Source organism: Pseudopipra pipra, chromosome 1 (assembly GCF_036250125.1).
Source record: "Pseudopipra pipra isolate bDixPip1 chromosome 1, bDixPip1.hap1, whole genome shotgun sequence".
Taxonomy (NCBI): domain Eukaryota; kingdom Metazoa; phylum Chordata; class Aves; order Passeriformes; family Pipridae; genus Pseudopipra; species Pseudopipra pipra.
Window position 1 is genome coordinate 1,138,725 of NC_087549.1, and position 21,050 is coordinate 1,159,774.

The following is a 21,050-nucleotide window of genomic DNA, read 5'->3' on the forward strand; positions in this document are numbered from 1 at the left end:
CCCCACCACTTCCAGGACACGTCAGGGGGGGGACAAGGGTGACACCCCGGATCTGGGACCCCCCTGGGGCCATCACCCACCGCAGGGACATCGGGGAGAGGACACCAGGTCAGGGCAGCAGGTCACAGGTATAAATATTGGCTAAATAGATTTATTTTCATACAAAGAATACACAGGTCCCCCCCCCGGGACACCCCGACCCCGGGGGACACCCCAAGATGTCCCCAGCCACCACCGGGCCGGCCACCACCTCCATGGGCTTCACTGGCAGGATCTGTCCCCATTCCCAGGGTTTGGTGACAACACTGGGTCTCCTCGGTGCCATCCCTGTCCCCTCTGGGACCACCGGGGTGCCCGTATCTACCTCAGGGCACCTTGTCACTGCCCTGCCCTGTGAGACACCCCCAGACTCGTCCCCTGCTCCCTTGCTGGGACATCTCCGGACATTTTGGGGTCCCCCCCCCTTGTGCCCTAATACTGTGGCTGGTCCAGACACCCCTCCCCCCCCCCGCCGTATGTACAGGCTGGATAAAAGAAGAAAATACAGATATTTATAGGGGGGGGACAAAACATCCCCCTGACCCCCCCCCCGAGTGTCCCCTGTGTCCCCACCCTGGGGTTTCACTGCCAACCCATCCTGTCACCCGTCCCCAGGATGGAGGTGGCTGGTCCTGCCCCATCCCGGCCCGGCTGGGCCCCCGTGCCTCAGTTTCCCCGTTGGAGGATGGAGGGGGAAGAGGAGCCATGGCGGCCACCCCGTGGGGACAGGGGCGTGGCCACGAGCCCCAGGGGACGTGGGATGAAAGCTGGAGGTCACCCAGTCCCGGTCACGGGCAGGGGACCAGCTGTGGCCACCCCATCTCCCCGTGCGGCAGGAGAGGAGGTGGCCGGGGAGCTCCCGCGCTCACGGCCCTCCCGCTCAACTGCGCTTGGTGACCATCTGCCGGTCCCTCTTCTTCTTCTCCATCAACCTGGAGGGGAGCAGAGGGGTGGCTTTAGAATCATGGAATCACAGAATCATGGAATCAAAGAATCACAGAATCAGCCGGCTTGGAAAGCACCTCTGAGATCATCAAGTCCAACCCTTGATCCAACCCCGCCGTGGTTCCCAGCCCATGGCACTGATGCCACATCCAGTCTCACCTGAAACACCTCCAGGGATGGAGAATCCACCCCCTCCCTGGGTAGCCCATTCCAATGGCCGATTATTGTCTCTGGAAAGAATTTCTTCCCAATATCCAACTTAAACCTCCCCTGGCACAACTTAAGGCCGTGCCCTCTTGTCTTACTGATGCTGCCTGGGAGAAGAGACCAACCCTCACCCGGCTCCCCCCTCCTGGCAGGGAGTTGCAGAGAGTGAGGAGGTCTCCCCTGAGCCTCCTCTTCTCCAGGCTGAACCCCCCCAGCTCCCTCAGCCTCTCCTCACAGGACCTGTGTTCCAACCCCCAGAGGGAGCACCCAAAGGCATGGGCAGGGGCCGCACTCACTTGCGGTTGCGGACCTCGGTGAGCTCCATGAGCCGCTCCTGGGCCGCCCGGAGCTCGTCCAGGCGCTGCTGGTAGCGGGAGTCGCAGCCGTTGGTGCGCTCGTAGCTGGAGACCTGGCTGGAGAGCTCGCTGGCACGGTCCCGCAGCTGCTGGATGGACGAGTAGAGGTTCTCCTCGTCTTCCTCCTGCCCCAAAACAAAGGGGTGAGTGTGGGGGGACGGGCAGGGCACCCCCCCCCGCCCCGAGGAGATGACCCTCCTCGTTCGGGTCGGGGAAACGGAGGCGACGGGACCACCTGCCTTGGCGTTGATGATCTCGATGTGGATGAGGAGGGAGGCGAGTTCCAGGTCCTCGGTGTAGCTGTTCTTCAACGGCACCGACCGGTAGCCTGGGCACAACACCACGACAGAGCTCAGTGCCACGGCAGGGGCCGAGCCCCTCACCATGGCCAGGACCCCAAGAGATGATGATAGAGATGATGATGATGATTGCAAAGGTTTGGACTTGATGACCTTTAAAGATCCCTTCCAAACCAAACCCTTCTACGATTCCATGATCTGTGATGATGATGATGATTATTGCAAGGGTTTGGACTACCTGACCTTTGAAGGTCCTTTCCAACACAAACCCTTCTATGATTCTATGACTCTGTGATGGAGATGATGATGATGATGGAGATGATTGCAAGGGTTTGGACTAGTTGACCTATAAAGATCCTTTCCAAACCAACCCCTTCTATGACTCCATGACTCTATGATGGAGATGATGATTGCAGGGGGGTTGGACTAGTTGACCTTCAAAGCTCCCTTCCAACCCAAACCCTTCTATGATTTCATAACTTGATGATGGAGATGATGATGATGATGATGATGATGGAGATGACTGCAAGGGTTTGGACTAGTTGACCATTAAAAGTCCTTTCCAACCCAAACCCTTCTATGATTCCATGATTGTGATGGAGATGATGATGATGATGACGATGATGATGATGATGATGATTGGAAGGGTTTGGACGAGTTGACCTGTAAAGGTCCCTTCCAACCCAAACCCTCCTAGGATTCCATGATCTGTGATGATGATGATTATTGCAAGGGTTTGGACTAGTTGACTTTTGAAGGTCCCTTCCAACCCAAACCCTTTTATGATTCCATGACTCTGTGATGGAGATGATGATGATGATGATGATGATGATGATGATGATGTTGATGATGATGATGATGATGATGATGATGACTGCAAGGGTTTGGACTAGTTGACCTATAAAGGTCCTTTCCAAACCAACCCCTTCTATGACTCTATGATGGAGATGATGATTGCAGGGGGGTTGGACTCGATGACCTTCAAAGCTCCCTTCCAACCCAAACCCTTCTATGATTTCATAACCTGATGATGGAGATGATGATGATGATGGAGATGATTGCAAGGGTTTGGACTATCTGACCATTAAAAGTCCTTTCCAACCCAAACCCTTCAATGATTCCATGACTTTATGATGGAGATGATTGCACAGGTTTGGACTAATTGACCTTTAAAGGTCCCTTCCAACCCAAACCCTTCTATGATTCCATGACTCTGCCGGAGAAGATGACGATGACGGTGGGAGGACCATACCTGTTTTGAGGCCCTTGACGGGGAAGGTGGCCTGTGCCAAGAAGTTGGGGTCACTGAACATGTCCTCCTCATACACCACGAAGCGCAGGAAGGCGAACTCCGGATTGTTGATGTCGAAGACAAACTGCTTGAAGAGCCACACGGGGTTGAAGCCGTTGTCGGCTGCGGGGGAGAGCGGGAAGGGTCGGAGCCAGGCCGGACACACAGACATCACCCACATGGCACCGGCACCCACACGTCCCCTCACGGGCACAGTCAAGGTCGCGTTGGCATCCCGGGAGCGGGAACATCATCCCTGCAGTCCCTCACCTACGACATCTGTCTTGTTCTTGCTGTTGTCGTACTCGGAGCCGCAAACCTCCACCTCCACGAAGGGGCACACGATGCTCCTCCCGTTCTTGGGCAGGTGCCGGGCGCCCAGGATCTGTGGGAAGAACAGGAGGAGAAGGAGGGTGAGGAAGGACCTCCAAGAGTAACCAACCCCACGCGGCTGAAACACGTAACACCCACGCCCGGCCGACCCAAAACTGAAGGAACAAGTCCCCACCTCGGCGGTGGCCACCTCAAGGTGGTCCTCGCCCACTTGCCTGCAGCTGGACTGTGATGGGCTCCACGATCTTCAGGCTGTTCTTGTCGAAGGGGTCGAAGGTCTCGTCCCTCATGATGTCGGGCTGCAGGACGTACCCGCTGCGGCCCCCGAGCATGAAGAGCGCCTGGTTCAGCTGCATCGGTTTGTCTGCGGCCGCGGGACAGAGCAGAGCTGAGCCCTGGGGCACCGGGGCCTCCTCGCGGTCCTTGGGCAGAGGGTCCTGCCTTGGCAAACCCAACTAGGAGCCCCCAACTCTGGTTGGAGCAGGGATGAAGCCGGGTTTTGCGTGAAGGGCCCAAGGATTGTATGGAGAGGTGCGCACTGGGATGAGGGATAGGTTGGAGAGATCATCCAAACCATCTCCTGTGTCCCCATCAGGACCAAGGTTGGAGAGATCATTCAAACCATCTCCTGTGTCCTCATCAGGACCAAGGTTGGAGAGATCATCCAAACCATCTCCTGTGTCCCCATCAGGATGAGGACAAAGGTTGGAGAGCTCATCCAAACCACTTCCAACAAGACCCAGGGAAGAGCCATGGGAGACAATGATCCCATCAGGATGAGGACCAAGGTTGGAGAGATCATCCAAACCATCTCCTGTGTCCCCATCAGGACCAAGGTTGGAAAGATCACCCAAACCATCTCCTGTGTCCCCATCAGGATGAGGACCAAGGCTGGAGGGATGACCCAAACCACTTCCTATGTCCCCATCAGGATCAAGGTTGGAGAGATCATCCAAACCATCTCCTGTGTCCCCATCAGGACCAAGGTTGGAAAGATCACCCAAACCATCTCCTTTGTCTCCATCAGGATGAGGGGAAAAGTCGGGGAAATCATTCCAACTGCCTCCAACAAGACCTGGGGCAGAGCCACTGGGGATGATGATCCCATCAGGATGAGGACAAAGGTTGGAGAGATCACCCAAACCACCTCCTGTGTCCCCATCAGGATGAGGACAAAGGTTGGAGAGCTCATCCAAACCACTTCCAACAAGACCCAGGGAAGAGCCATGGGAGACAATGATCCCGTCAGGATGAGGACCAAGGTTGGAGAGATCATCCAAACCATCTCCTGTGTCCCCATCAGGACCAAGGTTGGAGAGATCACCCAAACCACCTCTTGTGTCCCCATCAGGACCAAGGTTGGAGAGATCACCCAAACCATCTCCTGTGTCCCCATCAGGACCAAGGTTGGAGAGATCATCCAAACCATCTCCTGTGTCCCCATCAGGACCAAGGTTGGAGAGATCATCCAAACCACCTCCTTTGTCTCCATCAGGATGAGGGGAAAAGTCAGAGAAATCATTCCAACTGCCTCCAACAAGACCTGGGGCAGAGCCACTGGGGATGATGATCCCATCAGGATGAGGACAAAGGTTGGAGAGATCACCCAAACCACCTCCTGTGTCCCCATCAGGATGAGGACAAAGGTTGGAGAGCTCATCCAAACCACTTCCAACAAGACCCAGGGAAGAGCCATGGGAGACAATGATCCCATCAGGATGAGGACCAAGGTTGGAGAGATCATCCAAACCATCTCCTGTGTCCCCATCAGGACCAAGGTTGGAGAGATCATCCAAACCATCTCCTGTGTCCCCATCAGGACCAAGGTTGGAAAGATCACCCAAACCATCTCCTGTGTCCCCATCAGGATGAGGACCAAGGCTGGAGGGATAACCCAAACCACTTCCTATGTCCCCATCAGGATCAAGGTTGGAGAGATCATCCAAACCATCTCCTGTGTCCCCATCAGGACCAAGGTTGGAGAGATCACCCAAACCATCTCTTGTGTCCCCATCAGGACCAAGGTTGGAGAAATCACCCAAACCACCTCCAACAACAAGACCCCGGGCAGAGCCATGGGAGATGATGATCCCACCAGGATGAGGCCTAAGGTTGGAGAGATCACCCAAACCGCCTCCAACAACAAGACCCAGGCCAGAACCACCAGGGATGGAAATTTTAGGGCCAAGCTACAGGGCCGATCCCAACACCGCCCCCGGATCAGGATTTACCGGGCGTCTGGAAGTTGAGGGCCACGAGTTGGCTCCCGCAGATCCACATGGGCAGCGGGTCGTAGTTGGAGGAGTCCAGGCGCTGTCCCTTGGGATAGATCCGGCTCAGCTGGCGCCGGTTGTACTGCAGGAATTTCTTGCCCTTGCTGCGGTTGGCGTATTTCTCCGCCTTGGTCTCCGGGAAGGACGACATGTCCCGGTAACACGCCTTGTCCGTGCCGATCTCTGGAAGAGCCGAGGGGACCGTCGGTGGAGGACGTCGTTTCCACCGCCCACCTCGTCCCGCGCTCATCCCGTCCCACATCCCGCTTTTCCGGCTCTTACTGTCCTCGTCGAACGGCACCGGGCGGCAGTAGACGACCAGCTCCGAGAGCTCCAGCGCGATCTTCTTCCGCCGCTCCATGATCTTCCCCTCCTGCATCTGCACGGGGAAAACGGGACGAGGGTTCTTCCAGCACCTTCCAGTTGGTCCCAGTTGCTCCCAGTGTGTCCCAGGTTGGCTCCCAGCATGGGCCCAGGAGCTCCCAGTAACCACCAGTAAGGTTCTACTTCACACCCACTGTAATCCCAGTCTATCCCAGTACAATCCCAGTGTGATCCTAGTTACTCCCACTGTGATCCCAGCTACTCCCAGTATGGTTCCAGTCGCTCCCACTATAATCTCAGTCACTCCCAGAGTGATCCCAGTTGCCCCAGTTGTGATCCCAGTCCCCCCAGCATGATTCTAGTGTCTTCCAGTGGATCCCAGCTACTCCCAGTATGGTTCCAGTCACTACCACTGTAATCCCAGTCTATCCCAGTAGGATCCCAGTGTGATCTCAGCTACTCCCAGTATGATTCCAGTATAATCCCAGTCATTCCCAGTATGATTCCAGTTGCCCCCAGCATAGACCCAGTTACCGGAGCTCCCAGTAACCCCAGTAAGGTTCCATTCACACCCACTGTAATCCCAGTATAATCCCAGTGTGATCTCAGCTACTCCCAGAATGATTCCAGTCACTTCCAGTTTAATCCCAGTCACTCCCAGTATGATCCCAGTTGCCCCCAGCACGGTCCCAGTTGCTCCCCGTTAACGCCATCATGATCCCAGTACCATTCCAGTATCTTCCAGTTGCTCCCAGTTTCTCCCAGTGTGGCCCAGGTTGGCTCCCAGCATGGGCCCAGGAGCTCCCAGTAACCCCCAGTAAGGTTCTACTTCACACCCACTGTAATCCCAGTCTATCCCAGTACAATCCCAGTGTGATCCTAGTTACTCCCACTGTGATCCCAGCTACTCCCAGTATGGTTCCAGTCACTACCACTGTAATCCCAGTCTATCCCAGTAGGATCCCAGTGTGATCCCAGCTACTCCCAGTATGATTCCAGTATAATCCCAGCCACTCCCACTATAATCCTAGTCATTCCCAGTAAGATTCCAGTTGCCCCCAGCATAGACCCAGTTACTGGAGCTCCCAGTAACCCCAGTAAGGTTCCATTCACACCCACTGTAATCCCAGTATAATCCCAGTGTGATCTCAGCTACTCCCAGAATGATTCCAGTCACTTCCAGTTTAATCCCAGTCACTCCCAGTATGATCCCAGTTGCCCCCAGCATGGTCCCAGTTGCTCCCTGTTAACACCATCATGATCCCAGTACCATTCCAGTATCTTCCAGTTGCTCCCAGTTTCTCCCAGTGTGTCCCAGATTGGCTCCCAGCAAGGGTCCAGGAGCTCCCAGTAACCCCCAGTAAGGTTCTACTTCACACCCACTGTAATCCCAGTCTATCCCAGTACAATCCCAGTGTGATCCTAGTTACTCCCACTGTGATCCCAGCTACTCCCAGTATGGTTCCAGTCGCTCCCACTATAATCTCAGTCACTCCCAGAGTGATCCCAGCTACTCCCAGTACGGTTCCAGTCACTCCCACTATAATCCCAGTCACTCCCAGTGTGATCCCAGTTGCCCCAGTTGTGATCCCAGTCCCCCCAGCATGGTTCTAGTGTCTTCCAGTGGATCCCGGCTACTCCCAGTATGGTTCCAGTATAATCCCAGTTATTCCCACTATAATCCCAGTCATTCCCAGTAAGATTCCAGTTGCCCCCAGCATAGACCCAGTTACCGGAGCTCCCAGTAACCCCAGTAAGGTTCCATTCACACCCACTGTAATCCCAGTATAATCCCAGTGTGATCTCAACTACTCCCAGAATGATTCCAGTCACTTCCAGTATAATCCCAGTATGATCCCAGTTGCCCCCAGCATGGTCCCAGTTGCTCCCCGTTAACGCCATCATGATCCCAGTACCATTCCAGTATCTTCCAGTTGATCCCAGTTGCTCCCAGTGTGTCCCCATTTGGTTCCCAGCATGGGCCCAGGAGCTCCCAGTAATCCCCAGTAAGGTTCCAGTCCCCACTGTAATCCCAGTCTATCCCAGTACAATCCCAGTGTGATCCCAGCTACTCCCAGTATGGTTCCAGTATGATCCTAGTCACTTCCAGTCACTCCCAGTATGATCCCAGTCACTTCCCGCCACTCCCAGTATGATCCCAGTATGATCCCAGTCACTTCCCACCACTCCCACTATGAACCCAGTATGATCTCAGTCACTCCCAGTATGATCCCAGTGTGATCCCAGTCACTTCCAGTCACTCCCAGTATGATCCCAGTGTGATCCCAGTCACTTCCAGTCACTCCCAGTATGATCCCAGTGTGATCCCAGTCACTTCCAGTCGCTCCCAGTATGATCCCAGTCGCTCCCAGTATGATCCCAGCTATCTCCAGCACCATTCCAGTCGCTCCCACCACCAACCCAGTCACTCCCAGCAGGACTCCGTTCGCTCCCAGCCTGGTCCCGGCAGCTCCCAGCCCAAATCCTCCTCCTTTGGAGACACCGGGGCCAATCCCCACGGAAAAGGGGTCCCTCCATCCCCATCCCAGCCCATTCCCGTTCCCATTCCCGTTCCCATCCTCACCCGGGCGTCCGCGTTCTGCGTGGCCTCCCGGATCTTGGCCACCCACTCGCTGAGCTCCTCCTGCGTGTCCGCGGCCACGTCCAGGGATTGGGCGGCGTGGGACATCTGCTGGGAATGGATGGTGAAGACAAATGGTTTGGAGCTCCTCCCGTCTTTGGAGATCACTACAAGGACACCAGAGGGGGGGGCTTTACTCGGAGGCATTCCCAAGGGATGGCTCTGGGGGGCAAACGAAACCTCAGCGCTCCCACCAGCCCCTCCTGGCGCTCCCACGGCCCGGCCGGGTCCTCCCGGCGAGGATCCCGAGTTTTTTTTAACGTGTGGATTCGGTTTTCCGCGCTGAAACGCGCTCGGAGCCGGGGGGAGATGTCCCCTGGATCATCTGGATGTCCCAACTCCTCGGAATTCTCCCCCGACTCGGCTCCAACCTTGGAATTCCCCCCAGATCAATCCCAACCTCTGAATTCCCCCAATATGTCCCAACCTCTGAATTCCCCTGAAATCATTTCCAACTCTTCAGAATTCCTCACAAATCAGTCCCAGCTCCTCAGAAGTCCCCCCAAATCAATCCCAACCTCAGAATTCCCCTGAAATCAGTTCCAACTCCTCCGAATTCCCCACAAATCAGTCCCAAATCCTCAGAATTCCCCCCCAGATCAGGGAGACGGGAACTCACCGACGTGGCAGGATGGGACGTCGATGAATCCCTTCAGGAAGTTCCCCAGGGGGCTGTTTTCCGAGGACTGGAAGAGAGGAAGGAATAAGGGAGATGGAGGAGGCCTGTGGGGCCAGGCTTGGTGACAGGTCCCTTTGGGAGCCACCCCCAGGTCTCCCAGTCGGCCAAAACTGAGGAAAACTGGGAAAAAACACCCAGGAGCATCATCTGGGCACTGGATAAAGGTCTGGGTTGGAGCAGGACCAGGAGCATTCCCATGACTCTGGATAAAGGTCTGGGTTGGAGCAGGACCAGGAGCATTCTCAAGACTCTGGATAAGGATCTGGGCTGGAGCAGGACTAGGATCATCCCCCAGACTCCAGAAGGATCTGGGCTGGAGCAGGACCATAGGCATTCCCCAGCCTCTGGATAAGGATCTGGGCTGGAGCGGGACCATGGGCATCCCCCAGCCCCTGGATAAGGATCTGGGCTGGAGAAGGATCAGGAACATCCCATAGCCTCTGGATAAGGATCTGGGCTGGAGCAGGACCAGGACCATTTCCCAGCCTCTGGATAAGGATCTGGGCTGGAGAAGGACTAGGATCATCTCCCAGACTCCAGATAAGGATCTGGGCCAGAGCAGGACCAGGAACATCCCTCAGCCCCTGGATAAGGATCTGGGTTTGAGCAGGACTGGGAGCATCCCTGAGACTCCAGATAAGGATCTGGGTTGGAGCAGGACCACGGACATCCCTCAGCCTCTGGATAAGGATCTGGGCTGGAGCAGGACCATGGGCATCCCATAGCCTCTGGATAAGGATCTGGGCTGGAGCAGGACCAGGACCATCTCCCAGACTCCAGAAGGATCTGGGCTGGAGCAGGACCACGGGCATTCCATAGCCTCTGGATAAAGATCTGGGCTGGAGAAGGATCAGGAACATCCCATAGCCTCTGGATAAGGGTCTGGGTTTGAGCAGGACCATGGGCATCCTCCAGACTCCAGATAGGGATCTGGGCTGGAGCAGGACCAGGAGCATCTCCCAGCCCCTGTACAAGGATCTGGGCTGGAGCAGGACCAGGAGCATCTCCCAGCCCCTGTACAAGGATCTGGGCTGGAGCAGGACCAGGAGCATCTCCCAGCCCCTGGACAAGGATCTGGGCTGGAGCAGGACCAGGCCCGTCTCCGGTGTCCCCGGTGGGGGTGGTGGCACTCACGGCCTCGTCCTGCTCCGGCGCTTGGGTGCCCACGATCTCCTCCACGTAGTTGGCCGGGAACCAGAGCTGCTTCTTGCCCCCGTAGTCCCCGCGCCACCTGCAAGGGGTCAGAGGGTCAAGGCGGGCGGACGGATTTCGGGGAAGGGGCCGGGGGCGTCCGAGCTGCGTGCGGGGCCAGGAGGAAGAGGGATTTGGGGGGATGACAGAGAAGGAGGAGGCGGTTAAAACCCACTGAGGGACAATCCGGGGGATCCCCCCGGGGCGTCCCCTCCTCCTCCCGGCCCGCGGTGACACCCGTGGGCGCGCGTGACGTCCTCACCAGCCGCCGTCCTGCTTGTCGACGTTGTGGATGATGGCCTGCTTGCAGAACGACAGCTCGTCCTCCCGCTGCGCCTTGTAGTCGTAGAGGGCCTTCACCGTGCACTGGGACACCATGGAAGGGACATGGTCACCGCCTGGCACCACCTGTCACCACCCCTGGCACCTCCAGGCCCGGCCTCGGCGGTCCCGAGGGTCCCACACCCCCAAATTGTGGGATCTCACAGGGTTGGGATGGCCCCCATTCCAAGCCCACCCTGCCATGTCTCCCACTAAAGCAGGTTCTTCAAGGAGAAGGGTCGGGGTGGGTGCGGGGCCAGGAGCATCCCACTGTCCTGCTCCAGCACAGATCCGTATCCAGAGGCAGTGGGATGCTCCTGGATCGGGGCTGGAGCAGCGCCGTGAGCATCCCACAGACTTTGGATAAGGGTCTGGGCTGGAGCAGGGCCGGGAGCATTTTCCAGACTCTGGATAAAGATCTGGGCTGGGGCAGGGCCAGGAGCACTTCCCAGACTCTGGATAAAGGTCTGGGTTGGAGCAGGGCCAGGAGCATTTTCCAGACTCTGGATAAGGGTCTGGGCTGGAGTAGGGCCAGGAGCACTTCCCAGACTCTGGATAAAGGTCTGGGCTGGAGTAGGGCCAGGAGCATCCCACAGCCTCTGGATAAAGGTCTGGGCTGGCACAGGGCTGGCAGCATCCTACGGCTTTGGGATAAGGATCTGGACTGGAGCAGGACCAGGAGTATCCCACATAAGGGTCTGGGTTGGAGCAGGGCTGGAAACAGCCCTCATCCTAGGATACAGATTTGGGCTGGAGCAGGGCCAGGAGCATTCCCATGACTCTGGATAAGGGTCTGGGTTGGAGCAGGACCAGGAACATCTCCCAGCCTCAGGAAAAGGGTCTGGGCTGGCAAAAGGCTGGGAGCATCCTCCAGCTTCCAAACAAGGGTCCAAGCTGGAGCAGGGTTAGAAGCATCTCACAGCCTCAGGATAAGGATTTGGGCTGGAGCAGGACCAGGAGCATCCCGTAGCCTCAGGATAAGGATCTGAGCTGGAGGAAGATCAGAAGAACCCCATAACCTCTGGATAAAGATCTGGATTGGAGCAGGGCCAGGAACATCCCATAGCCTCTGGATAAGGATCTGGGCTGGAGCAGGACCAGGAGCATCCCACAGCCTCAGGATAAGGATCTGGGCTGGAGCAGGACCAGGAGCATCCCATAACCTCTGGATAAGGATCTGGGCTGGAGCAGGACTAGGAGCATCCCACAGCCTCTGGATAAGGGTCTGGGCTGGTACAGGGCTGGCAGCATCCTACAGCTTTGGGATAAGGGTCTGGGCCTCTGGAATAAGTGTCTGGGTTGGAGCAGGACCGGGAGCATCCTCCAGCTTCCAGAAAAGGGTCCAAGCTGGAGTGGGGCCAGGAGCATCTCCCAGTCTCTGGATAAAGATCTGGGCTGGAGCAGGACCCTGGCTTTGAACATCCAACCTGACTTGGAACACTTCCAGAGCTGGGACATCCACAGCCTCCCTGGGCAACCTGTTCCAGTGTCTCACCACCCTCACAGGGAAGAATTTCTTCCCAATATCTCACCCAAATTTCCCCGCTTTCAATTTGTATCCATCATTCCTTGTCCTGTCACTACAGTTCCTGATGAAGCTTCAAGTCCCAGAAACTTTCAGGACGAGAGATTGGGTCAACTCCAGGACCAGTCCAGTCCCAAAAATCTCCAAAGGTGGAGATTTTGTCAACTCCAGGACCAGTCCAGTCCCAAAAACATCCAAAGGTGGAGATTGTGTCAGCTCCAGGACCAGTCCAGTCCCAAAAACATCCAAGGATGGAGACTGTGCCAGCACCAGGACCAGTCCAGTCCCAAAAACCTCCAAAGGTGGAGATTGTGTCAGCTCCAGGATCAGTCCAGTCCCCAAAACCTCCAAGGATGGAGATTGTGTCAGCTCCAGGACCAGTTCATCTCAAAAACCTCCAAGGGTGGAGATTGGGTCAACTCTGAGACCAACCCAGTTCCAAAAACCTCCAAGGATGGAAAATACATCTTCTAGGAACTGACCCTAAACCTGCTTTGTTGGGGTTCCCCGGTGCAAAGGGATCCAGCTCCAGCATCACCTGAGGGTCCCAAAAACGTGGCAAAACATCCCCATGTCTCCGGTCGGTGGTGGTGGGAGACGTGGTGGGTCTGGAGAGGGACCACCCCCAAACCCCAGCTCTGGAATCACCGTGTCCCACCCCCCTCCACCTGCCAGGTCCCCACCTCGGCCCCTTACCCTGGCCATGGGCATCTTGTTGGCCTCCACGTAGAAGTGGGGGGTCCGCACCTCGTACAGGGCTCCATAGTCCAGCTCCTGCCGGGAGAAATTCCCGAGGGAGTCACCCGGGTGTGGGCAGGGGCTACAGGGGCGTGTGTGGTTGGATATGAGGGGGTTGGGGGGGGACCTAAAATCCCTTTGTGACTCACGGAATGAATCGAGTTGGAAAAGACCCCTGAGATCATTGGGAGACCCAACCCCACCTTGGCACCCAGCCCATGGCACCGAGTGCCACGTCCAGGTTGTGCTTCAACACCTCCAGGGACTGGGACTTCACCCCCTCCCTGGGCAGCCCATCCCAAGGTCTGATCCCTCTCCCTGTAAAGAACTTCTTCCCCATGTCCAACCTAAACTCGTTGGAAGGGAGTTTTGGGGGGTGAGCGGGACGAGTTCGGCCGGTTCTGCTTGGGCTTCCCCCGGAATTCTGGAGGGTGGTGGAACCGGGCACAGGGGCACTGAACCTTCCCCCCAAGGAGCACTCACGGTGGTGCCCATCTTCTCCAGGGTCTCCTCGTTGATGGGGTAGCGCAGCTTCATCTTGCGGTACAGCGGGTGCTTCTCGTAGTAGCTGATGAGGTCCACCAGGCTCTCGAACTCGGCCGAGCTGCCCAGCATGAAGAGCCTCCCCTCCTGCTGGATCCGGCAGTGCTTGATCTTCCCCTCCGCCCTGGAGCCGGGACACGCGGCGGGGGACGTGTGAGGCCTGGATCCCGGCTCCACCACAGGGACGGGTGGGCGGTGACGCCACTGAGGCGACCGCCCTGAGGACGTCCCCGTGGGGAGGTCTTCATGTGAACTGAGGTCTCAATGGACCCAAGCCCTCGGCCGAGCCCAGGAGGCTTGGTGGTGGCCGCGCTCACCGGAAGGAGATGGCGTAGGAGTTGGGCTCGCCGCGCTTGCGCACCAGGAAGGCTCCGTCGCGCGGCACCCGCATCAGCATGTGCTCGGCCTGCAGGCGCGTCAGGCTGGCGTGGTACCACCTGGCCGGGCAGAAGGCGGGCACGGGGGGCTGCCACCAGCGTCCCTGCGCCCCGGAGGGCGCCCAGTACCGGAGCGGGGGCTGAGGGAAGAGGGGGCTGGGTGGGGCTGCTCCTCACTCTTTGCTCTCGTGGGCGTTGGGCTGCGGGACGGGGTCGGTGAGGCGCATCTCGAACTCGTTGCAGCGCAGCGGCACCTCCCGGTAGTGGCAGATGAGGCTGTAGAGGCTGTCGAAGACCAGGTTGTCCGTCAGGTAGAACTTGGTGGCCCCGGCCTCCTGCCGCGAGTGGATCCGGCAGTGCTGCACCCGGCTGGACCTCCTGGCGCGGCGGGGGAAGAAAGGCAGGTCAAAAAAAGGTGGTGTTTCCCCCCCACTCCGGAAAAGCCATTCTGGCCACCAAACCGGGTGTCAACTGGAAGGTTATCCGGGCAGGACGGCCAGAGCGGCTCGGGAATGGCAGGATCCCGCCTCTCCAGAGCTCCTACCAGAAGGAGAGGGTGTAGTCGCCCACGAAGGTCTCGCTCTCGCGCACCAGGAAGGTGCCGTCCTTGCCGCCCGTCTCGGTGCAGTACTCGTGCAGCAGCTTCTCCGCGATCTGCCGCCCGTCCCGGCCCCCGCCCAGCTTCCCGTGGAACCACTTCTCCGTGAAGTGCAGCTCGTTGTTGTTGAACTCCTGCAGGGTCACCCCCACCCCGAAACAGGTTTTGTGCCACCCTCTGCCTCCCGCCTGCCCCCCGCGGAGTTCTCCCCTCGCCCCTCACGCACCTCCTTCTGCTCCACCTCCTCCTCATCCTCGTTGAACTGGTAGCGGGAGGTCTCCTCCGAGTAGTAGATCTTGTTGCTCGTCAGGACGAAATAATGAGGGCTCCAGGTCTGGGGAAGGAGGAAGAGTATTCCCAGGGTGAGGAGAAGGATGGCGTGGAAGGACGGAGCTTTGACACGAGGTCTCTGCTCCCTCCCGCTCCCCAGGTCTAGGAGAGCCTATTCCATGCCCACCCCAAACCCAAATGCTCCTCCCCGTCCGACAGGCCCTGCTCAGCTCCTCCCTTACGTGGTCAATGGGGTCTTCGAGGTAGAGGATCCCGTTCTTGATGGAGTTGCTGATGTCGTTCTCCGAGTAGCTGGCGGTGGAGACCTCCTCGTACAGGTTCCCTTCGACCAGCTTCTTGTGCTGGGGAGCGCCCAGGGGGTGGGACACGGCGGCCACGGCACACCGAGCTCCCAACCCTCGGGATCAAACTCCCACAGGTCCCTTCCCACCACTCCCCCCGTTCCCCTCGGCCACCTCTCGGTGCAGAACATCGGAGAGGTGTCTGGAGGGATATCACAGAGGGACGTCACTCTTGAATCCCAATATTTGGGAGAATATCCCCACCCCCTCCCAGCCCGGCACCGCTCACATCCCTCCTGCCGAGAGGGATTTTGGGGTGTACCTTGATCAGGATCTTCTTCTTGAGCTGGGTGGGCGAGGGCAGCTCGTCGGCGTTGATGTCCACGGGCTTGGTGAGGAGCATGTCCCCGAAGACCTTCTTGAAGTGGGAGGCCATGTTCCGCTGCTGGACGATGCTGCAGTGGTCCTCGATGGACAGGATGATGGGGAACCTGCGGGAGGCGGGCGGGAATGGTGGGAATGGCAGGAATGGTGGGATTTGGGAGCCGTGGGAGGAGCCGGGGCTTACTCGGAGGTGACGAAGGCGTGTTCCTTGATGGTGTGCAGCACGTCCAGGAACTTGATCTTGGAGGTGAGTGTGTGGCCGTGGTAGATGATGGGGAGATCATCCGGGCCGTCCCAGCAGTCCACTGGGTGGGAAGACACCCTGGTTAACACCCCAGCACTGGGGAGCAGGGCTGGGATCCCCCAAAGGACACGGAAGACCCCCCGTTCCAGTGCCGTGGGATGGGAGCAGGAAGTGGTCAAGGGCTGTGGCAGGAGGTGCTGGGGAGGCTCCAGCATTCCTGGGAAGTGCTGGGGTGGAATTCCAGCATTCCTGTGAGGTGCTGGGGAGGCTCCAGCATCCCTGGAAGGTGCTGGGGTGGAATTTCAGCATCCCTGTGAAGTGTTGGGGGGGGAATTCCAGCCTCCCTGTAAGGTGCTGGAATGGAATTCCAGCATCCCTGTGAGGTGCTGGGGGGGGTTCCAGCATCCCTGGGAAGTGCTGGGGTGGAATTCCAGCATCCCTCTGAGGTGTTGGAGTGGAATTCCAGCATCCCTGTGAGGTGCTGGGGGGGTTCCAGCGTCCCTGTGAGGTGCTGGGGGGGGCTCCAGCATTCCTGGGAAGTGCTGGGGTGGAATTCCAACATCCCTGTGAGGTGCTGGGGTGGAATTCCAGCATCCCTGTGAGGTGCTGGGGTGGAATTCCAGCATCCCTGTGAGGTGCTGGGGGAGGTTCCAGCATCCCTGGGAAGTACTGGGGTGGAATTCCAGCCTCCCTGGGAAGTGCTGGGGACACTCACACTCGATGCAGCGGCAGCCCATCCGCAGGCACCGCGCGTACGCTTCCAGGGAGGACTCGCTGGAGAACTGATCCCCTGTCAGGTACCTGAGGACAGACAGGGAGTGGTTGGGGGGGTGGGACACTCCTGGATGTCACAGAATAAATCATGGGGGGTGGGACACTCCTGGATGTCACAGAATCAATCTTTGAATCACAGAATCAGCCGGCTTGGAAAGCACCTCCAAGATTGTCAAGTCCAACCCTTGACCCAACCCTGCCGTGGTTCCCAGCCCATGGCACTGATGCCACATCCAGTCTCACCTTCAACACCTCCAGGGACGGAGAATCCACCCCCTCCCTGGGCAGCCCATTCCAATGGCTGATTACCCTCTCTGGAAAGAATTTCTTCCTAATATCCAACCTAAACCTTCCCTGGCACAGCTTAAGACCAAGCCCTCTTGTCCTACTGCTGGTTCCTGGGAGCAGAACCCGACCCCCCCCCCGGCTTAGGAGTCAGGGAGTGCAGAGAGTGAGAAGGTCTCCCCTGAGCCTCCTCCTCTCCAGGCTGAGCCCCTCCAGCTCCCTCAGCCTCTCCTCATGGGAATTGTGCTCCAGACCCTTCCCCAGCCTCGTTGCTCTTCTCTGCACCTGTTCCAGCCCCTCCATGTCCTTCCTGAACTGAGGGCCCAGAGCTGGACACAGCACTCCAGGTGAGGCCTCACAGGGTCAGAATCCCTTCCCTGCTCCTGCTGCCACACTGTTCCTGATCCAGGCCAGGATCCATCGGCCTTCTTGCCCACCTGGGCACACTCTGGCTCCTGTTCAGCTTCCTGTCAATCCAAACTCCCAGGTCCCTTCCTGCCTGGCTGTCCCCTGAGGAAATCCCAGCCCGTCCTCACGTGTTGTGGGAGGAGGAGATCCAGTACTGGGACAGGGGGTGGTTCATCTCCTCGGGCACCACGCGCTCGTACTTGGCGTCCATCACCATGTTCTCCTTGGAGAAGAGGTACGTGAGGAACTGGGAAAGCAGGGGGTGGAAAGCAGAGAGGTCAGAGCCTGGCAGGGCCACGGAGACACCCTCAGGTGGGTTCTGGGTGGGGGGTACCCACCTCATCCAGCTGGAAGGAGGGATCTGCCGCCTCGCTGGAGCTCTCCCGGAGGTAGGTGCACATGTATTCCCGCACCATGCCCACGTCGCTGGCCCAGGATTCCTGGGAGACAAACGTGGATGTCGTTACGGGGCCGGAGCATCCCATGGGAGGCCCCAAAACCACGAGGGTCTGGAAGAAATCCCACCTTCTGGTCGTGCAGCAGGAACTTCTGGAAGTCGTAGAGGGAGACCTGGCACAGCTCGGGGCGGTCCACGTTCCTGGGACACGGATCAGCCACCAGTGAGGAGCGGGAGAAGGAGTTGGGATAGATCCCATGGGAGAGGCAAGGCTGCCGGGGCCCACCTGCAGCTCTCAGCTCCCCTATTCCTGCCCCATTCCCACCAGGAGTGTGCAGCGTTGCCCAAGGATATGGGGAGGGCAGGGCGGAATGTCCCTACATCCCTGGCAGCTTCATCCACTCCATGGCTGTCCATCCTTGTTCCTATCCCTGCTCCCATCTTCACTCCCCTCATTCCCACTCCCACCTCGACTCCTCTGTCCGTTCTTCCCTCCTCTCATCCCTGCTCTCAGCCCCACTTCCATCCCTGCTCCCACACCCCTCATATTCCTGTTCCCATCTCCACTTCCACCTCTGCTCATCCCTTCTCCCATCCCTGCTCCCATCCCCTCTCCAATCCCCGCTCTCATCCCCTCTCCCATCCCTGCTCAGATCCTCACTCCCATTCCTGCTCTCAACCCCTCTCCTATCTCTGATCTCGCTCCCCTCCCATTCCCACTCCAATCTCCACTCCAACTCCACTCCCATCTCTTCTCATCCCTGCTCCCATCCCCGCTCCCATTCCCACTCCCATCCTCATTCCCATTCCTGCTCATCTGCTCTATCCCTGCTCCCATCCTCACTCCCATCCCAGCTCCCATCCCAGCTCCCTTTCCCTCTCCCATCCCAGCTCCCATCCCAGCTCCCTTTCCCACTCCAATCGCCACTCCAACCCCACTCCCATCTCTTCTCATCCCTGCTCCCATCCCTGCTCTTGTTCCCACTCCCATCCCCGCTCTCATTCCCACTCCCATCCCCGCTCTCATTCCCACTCCCATCCCCGCTCTCATTCCCACTCCCATCCCCGCTCTCATTCCCACTCCCATCCCCGCTCTCATTCCCACTCCCATCCCCATTCCCGCTCATCTGCTCTATCCCTGTTCCCATTCTCACTCCTATCCCAGCTCCCATCCTCACTCCCATCCCAGCTCCCATCCCTGCTCCCTTTCCCACTCCAACTCCACTCCCATCTCTTCTCATCCCTGCTCCCATCCCTGCTCTTGTTCCCACTCCCATCCCCGCTCTCATTCCCACTCCCATCCCCGCTCTCATTCCCACTCCCATCCCTGCTCTCATTCCCACTCCCATCCCTGCTCTCATTCCCACTCCCATCCCCATTCCCGCTCATCTGCTCTATCCCTGTTCCCATTCTCACTCCCATCCCAGCTCCCATCCCTGCTCCCTTTCCCACTCCAACTCCACTCCCATCTCTTCTCATCCCTGCTCCCATCCCTGCTCTCATTCCCTCTCCCATCCCCATTCCCATTCCTGCTCATCTGCTCTATCCCTGTTCCCATCCTCACTCCCATCCCAGCTCCCATCCCTGCTCCCTTTCCCTCTCCCATCCCTGCTTCTCCCTGGTCCTATCCCTCTTCCCATCCTGCTTCCATCCCTGCTCCCTTTCCGTCTCCCTTTCCCTCTCCCATCCTCTCTCCCACCCCCTGCTCTGCCCAATCCCTGCATTTCCCACTCTGTGGATCCCACCCTTGGAATCTTGGCCGGATGGGAGCCACGGCATTCCCAGGAACTCACCTCAGAGGGAAGGAGAGCTCCAGCTGCTCGATGACCTGCAAGGAGGGGAGGAGGGGACGAGGCTTAGCCGGGAGGGGACACATCACACGGGTTTGGGGGACACTTGGGAAGCAAATCCCTGGATCTTACCGACTTCTGGGCGTCAAACATCAGGTTTTTGTAGAACTGGATGAAGTGGGAGAAGGTCATTTCATTCCTGGCTTCCACTTCCTGGGGGAGACGGGGACGGAGGTGAGAGCGGGGCCACCCCACCGGACACAGGGACACCGGGGAGGCTCCAGCCCTCCTGGAAAAGCTGGAAAACCATCTTCCTCCCAGGTGGGGTGTTCAAGGGGATCCTTACCACGAGTTTATCCCGCAGGAATCTCATGTTGGGAACGCGGTAGTTCACCTGGGGCAGCATCGCCTTCAGGTCCTTCACGGTGATGCTGCCGGAGCGGGAGACGGAGTCGGGATGGAGAACCAACCCCTGGATGGGTCTCGGCTCCCAGCCTCGAGGTTCCCACCCCAAATCCTGGTGCCTGGCATGGGGATCCCCCCCTCCTCCTGGCCTGTGGATCCCTCCAGGCACAGGACCCGGAGAAATTGTGGATGTCCCATCCCGGGAAGTGCTGAAGGCCAGGATGGACAGGGCTTGGAGCAACCTGGTCTAGTGGAATTCCATGACCTTTAGGTCTCTTCCCACCCAAACCATTCCATGACTCCATGACCACTGGTGGAAAAGCAATGGAAATCGGGATCCCTGTGGCCCTCACACCCAAATCTCTGATTTTCCGTGTCTCCAAGCATCCCAAAAAACCTGGTGCTCCCTTGTCCCACGTGGTGTTTGGCACGAGTGTGAGCAGAGGGCCAAGGAGAGGAAGCACATCCCAAAAACCAACTGGGCTCTCTAGGCCATCATCCCAGCTGGAGATGATGCCCATTCCCATCTCCATCATAATTTAAGTGCAAATTCCCTTGATTTGGGGTTTTCCCTGCCTTTGGAAGTTGTTTCTGGGCTGCATTAACAGTCCAGCCCCTCCTGCCACTGGTGGAAAAGCAACGGAAATCGGGATCCCCGTGGCCCTCACACCCAAATCTCTGATTTTCCGTGTCTCCAAGCATCCCAAAAAACCCGGTGCTTGCTCCCTCGTCCCACGAAGCCACCAGATTTGGGATGCAACCGGGGGAATCTGGTCCTGTCCCGCCAAACCCACCGCTCACTTCCCAACTCGGGGCCGTGCCGGCGCTCACCTGCCTTCCCGCGCCCGGTCCATCCCGTCAAACTGCTTCCGGAGCCACCTGGGAAGGAAGGAAGGGACGGACACACAGCGCTCAGCGCCACGGAGGAGCAAATCCAGGGGGGGTTTTTGTCCCTCCGACAGGGAATTGGGATCTGCCGGCGCTTGCCCACCTCTCGATCTGCAGCGGGGTCTGGGCCCTCTGGGTATCAGCCACCAGCCAGTTGAGCCCCGTTATCCAGAGGTTGATGTCCTCCTCGCAGAAAGCTGGAAAAGGAGAAGGAGGGATGGGT

At 58.1% G+C, this 21,050-nt stretch overlaps 1 protein-coding gene across 3 annotated transcripts in view; it reads right to left on the reverse strand.

The window, feature by feature from the left end:
* Positions 1–135: 135 nt before the first annotated feature.
* Positions 136–21,050, reverse strand: part of LOC135404572 (1-phosphatidylinositol 4,5-bisphosphate phosphodiesterase gamma-1-like) — a 34,779-nt gene continuing 13,864 nt past the window's right edge. Inside the window, exons 3-32 of one of the 3 annotated variants that reach the window (XM_064639475.1) lie at positions 20,931–21,024; positions 20,771–20,818; positions 19,881–19,965; positions 19,667–19,747; positions 19,538–19,572; positions 17,873–17,945; positions 17,686–17,787; positions 17,476–17,594; positions 16,596–16,681; positions 15,821–15,941; positions 15,575–15,743; positions 15,193–15,312; positions 14,907–15,014; positions 14,627–14,814; positions 14,260–14,460; positions 14,023–14,142; positions 13,646–13,829; positions 13,121–13,198; positions 10,841–10,944; positions 10,522–10,618; positions 9,328–9,394; positions 8,652–8,815; positions 6,026–6,122; positions 5,702–5,926; positions 3,686–3,834; positions 3,408–3,522; positions 3,099–3,260; positions 1,787–1,875; positions 1,488–1,672; positions 136–971 (exon numbers count right to left, since the gene is read on the reverse strand). In XM_064639475.1, coding sequence (XP_064495545.1) covers positions 920–971; positions 1,488–1,672; positions 1,787–1,875; positions 3,099–3,260; positions 3,408–3,522; positions 3,686–3,834; positions 5,702–5,926; positions 6,026–6,122; positions 8,652–8,815; positions 9,328–9,394; positions 10,522–10,618; positions 10,841–10,944; positions 13,121–13,198; positions 13,646–13,829; positions 14,023–14,142; positions 14,260–14,460; positions 14,627–14,814; positions 14,907–15,014; positions 15,193–15,312; positions 15,575–15,743; positions 15,821–15,941; positions 16,596–16,681; positions 17,476–17,594; positions 17,686–17,787; positions 17,873–17,945; positions 19,538–19,572; positions 19,667–19,747; positions 19,881–19,965; positions 20,771–20,818; positions 20,931–21,024 — 3,518 coding nt within the window. In that variant the 3' untranslated portion in view covers positions 136–919. Of the gene's footprint in view, positions 972–1,487; positions 1,673–1,786; positions 1,876–3,098; positions 3,261–3,407; positions 3,835–5,701; positions 5,927–6,025; positions 6,123–8,651; positions 8,816–9,327; positions 9,395–10,521; positions 10,619–10,840; positions 10,945–13,120; positions 13,199–13,645; positions 13,830–14,022; positions 14,143–14,259; positions 14,461–14,626; positions 14,815–14,906; positions 15,015–15,192; positions 15,313–15,574; positions 15,744–15,820; positions 15,942–16,595; positions 16,682–17,475; positions 17,595–17,685; positions 17,788–17,872; positions 17,946–19,537; positions 19,573–19,666; positions 19,748–19,880; positions 19,966–20,770; positions 20,819–20,930; positions 21,025–21,050 lie in introns of those variants that run through there. The other 2 variants (XM_064639340.1, XM_064639408.1) reach the window with 2 other exon arrangements.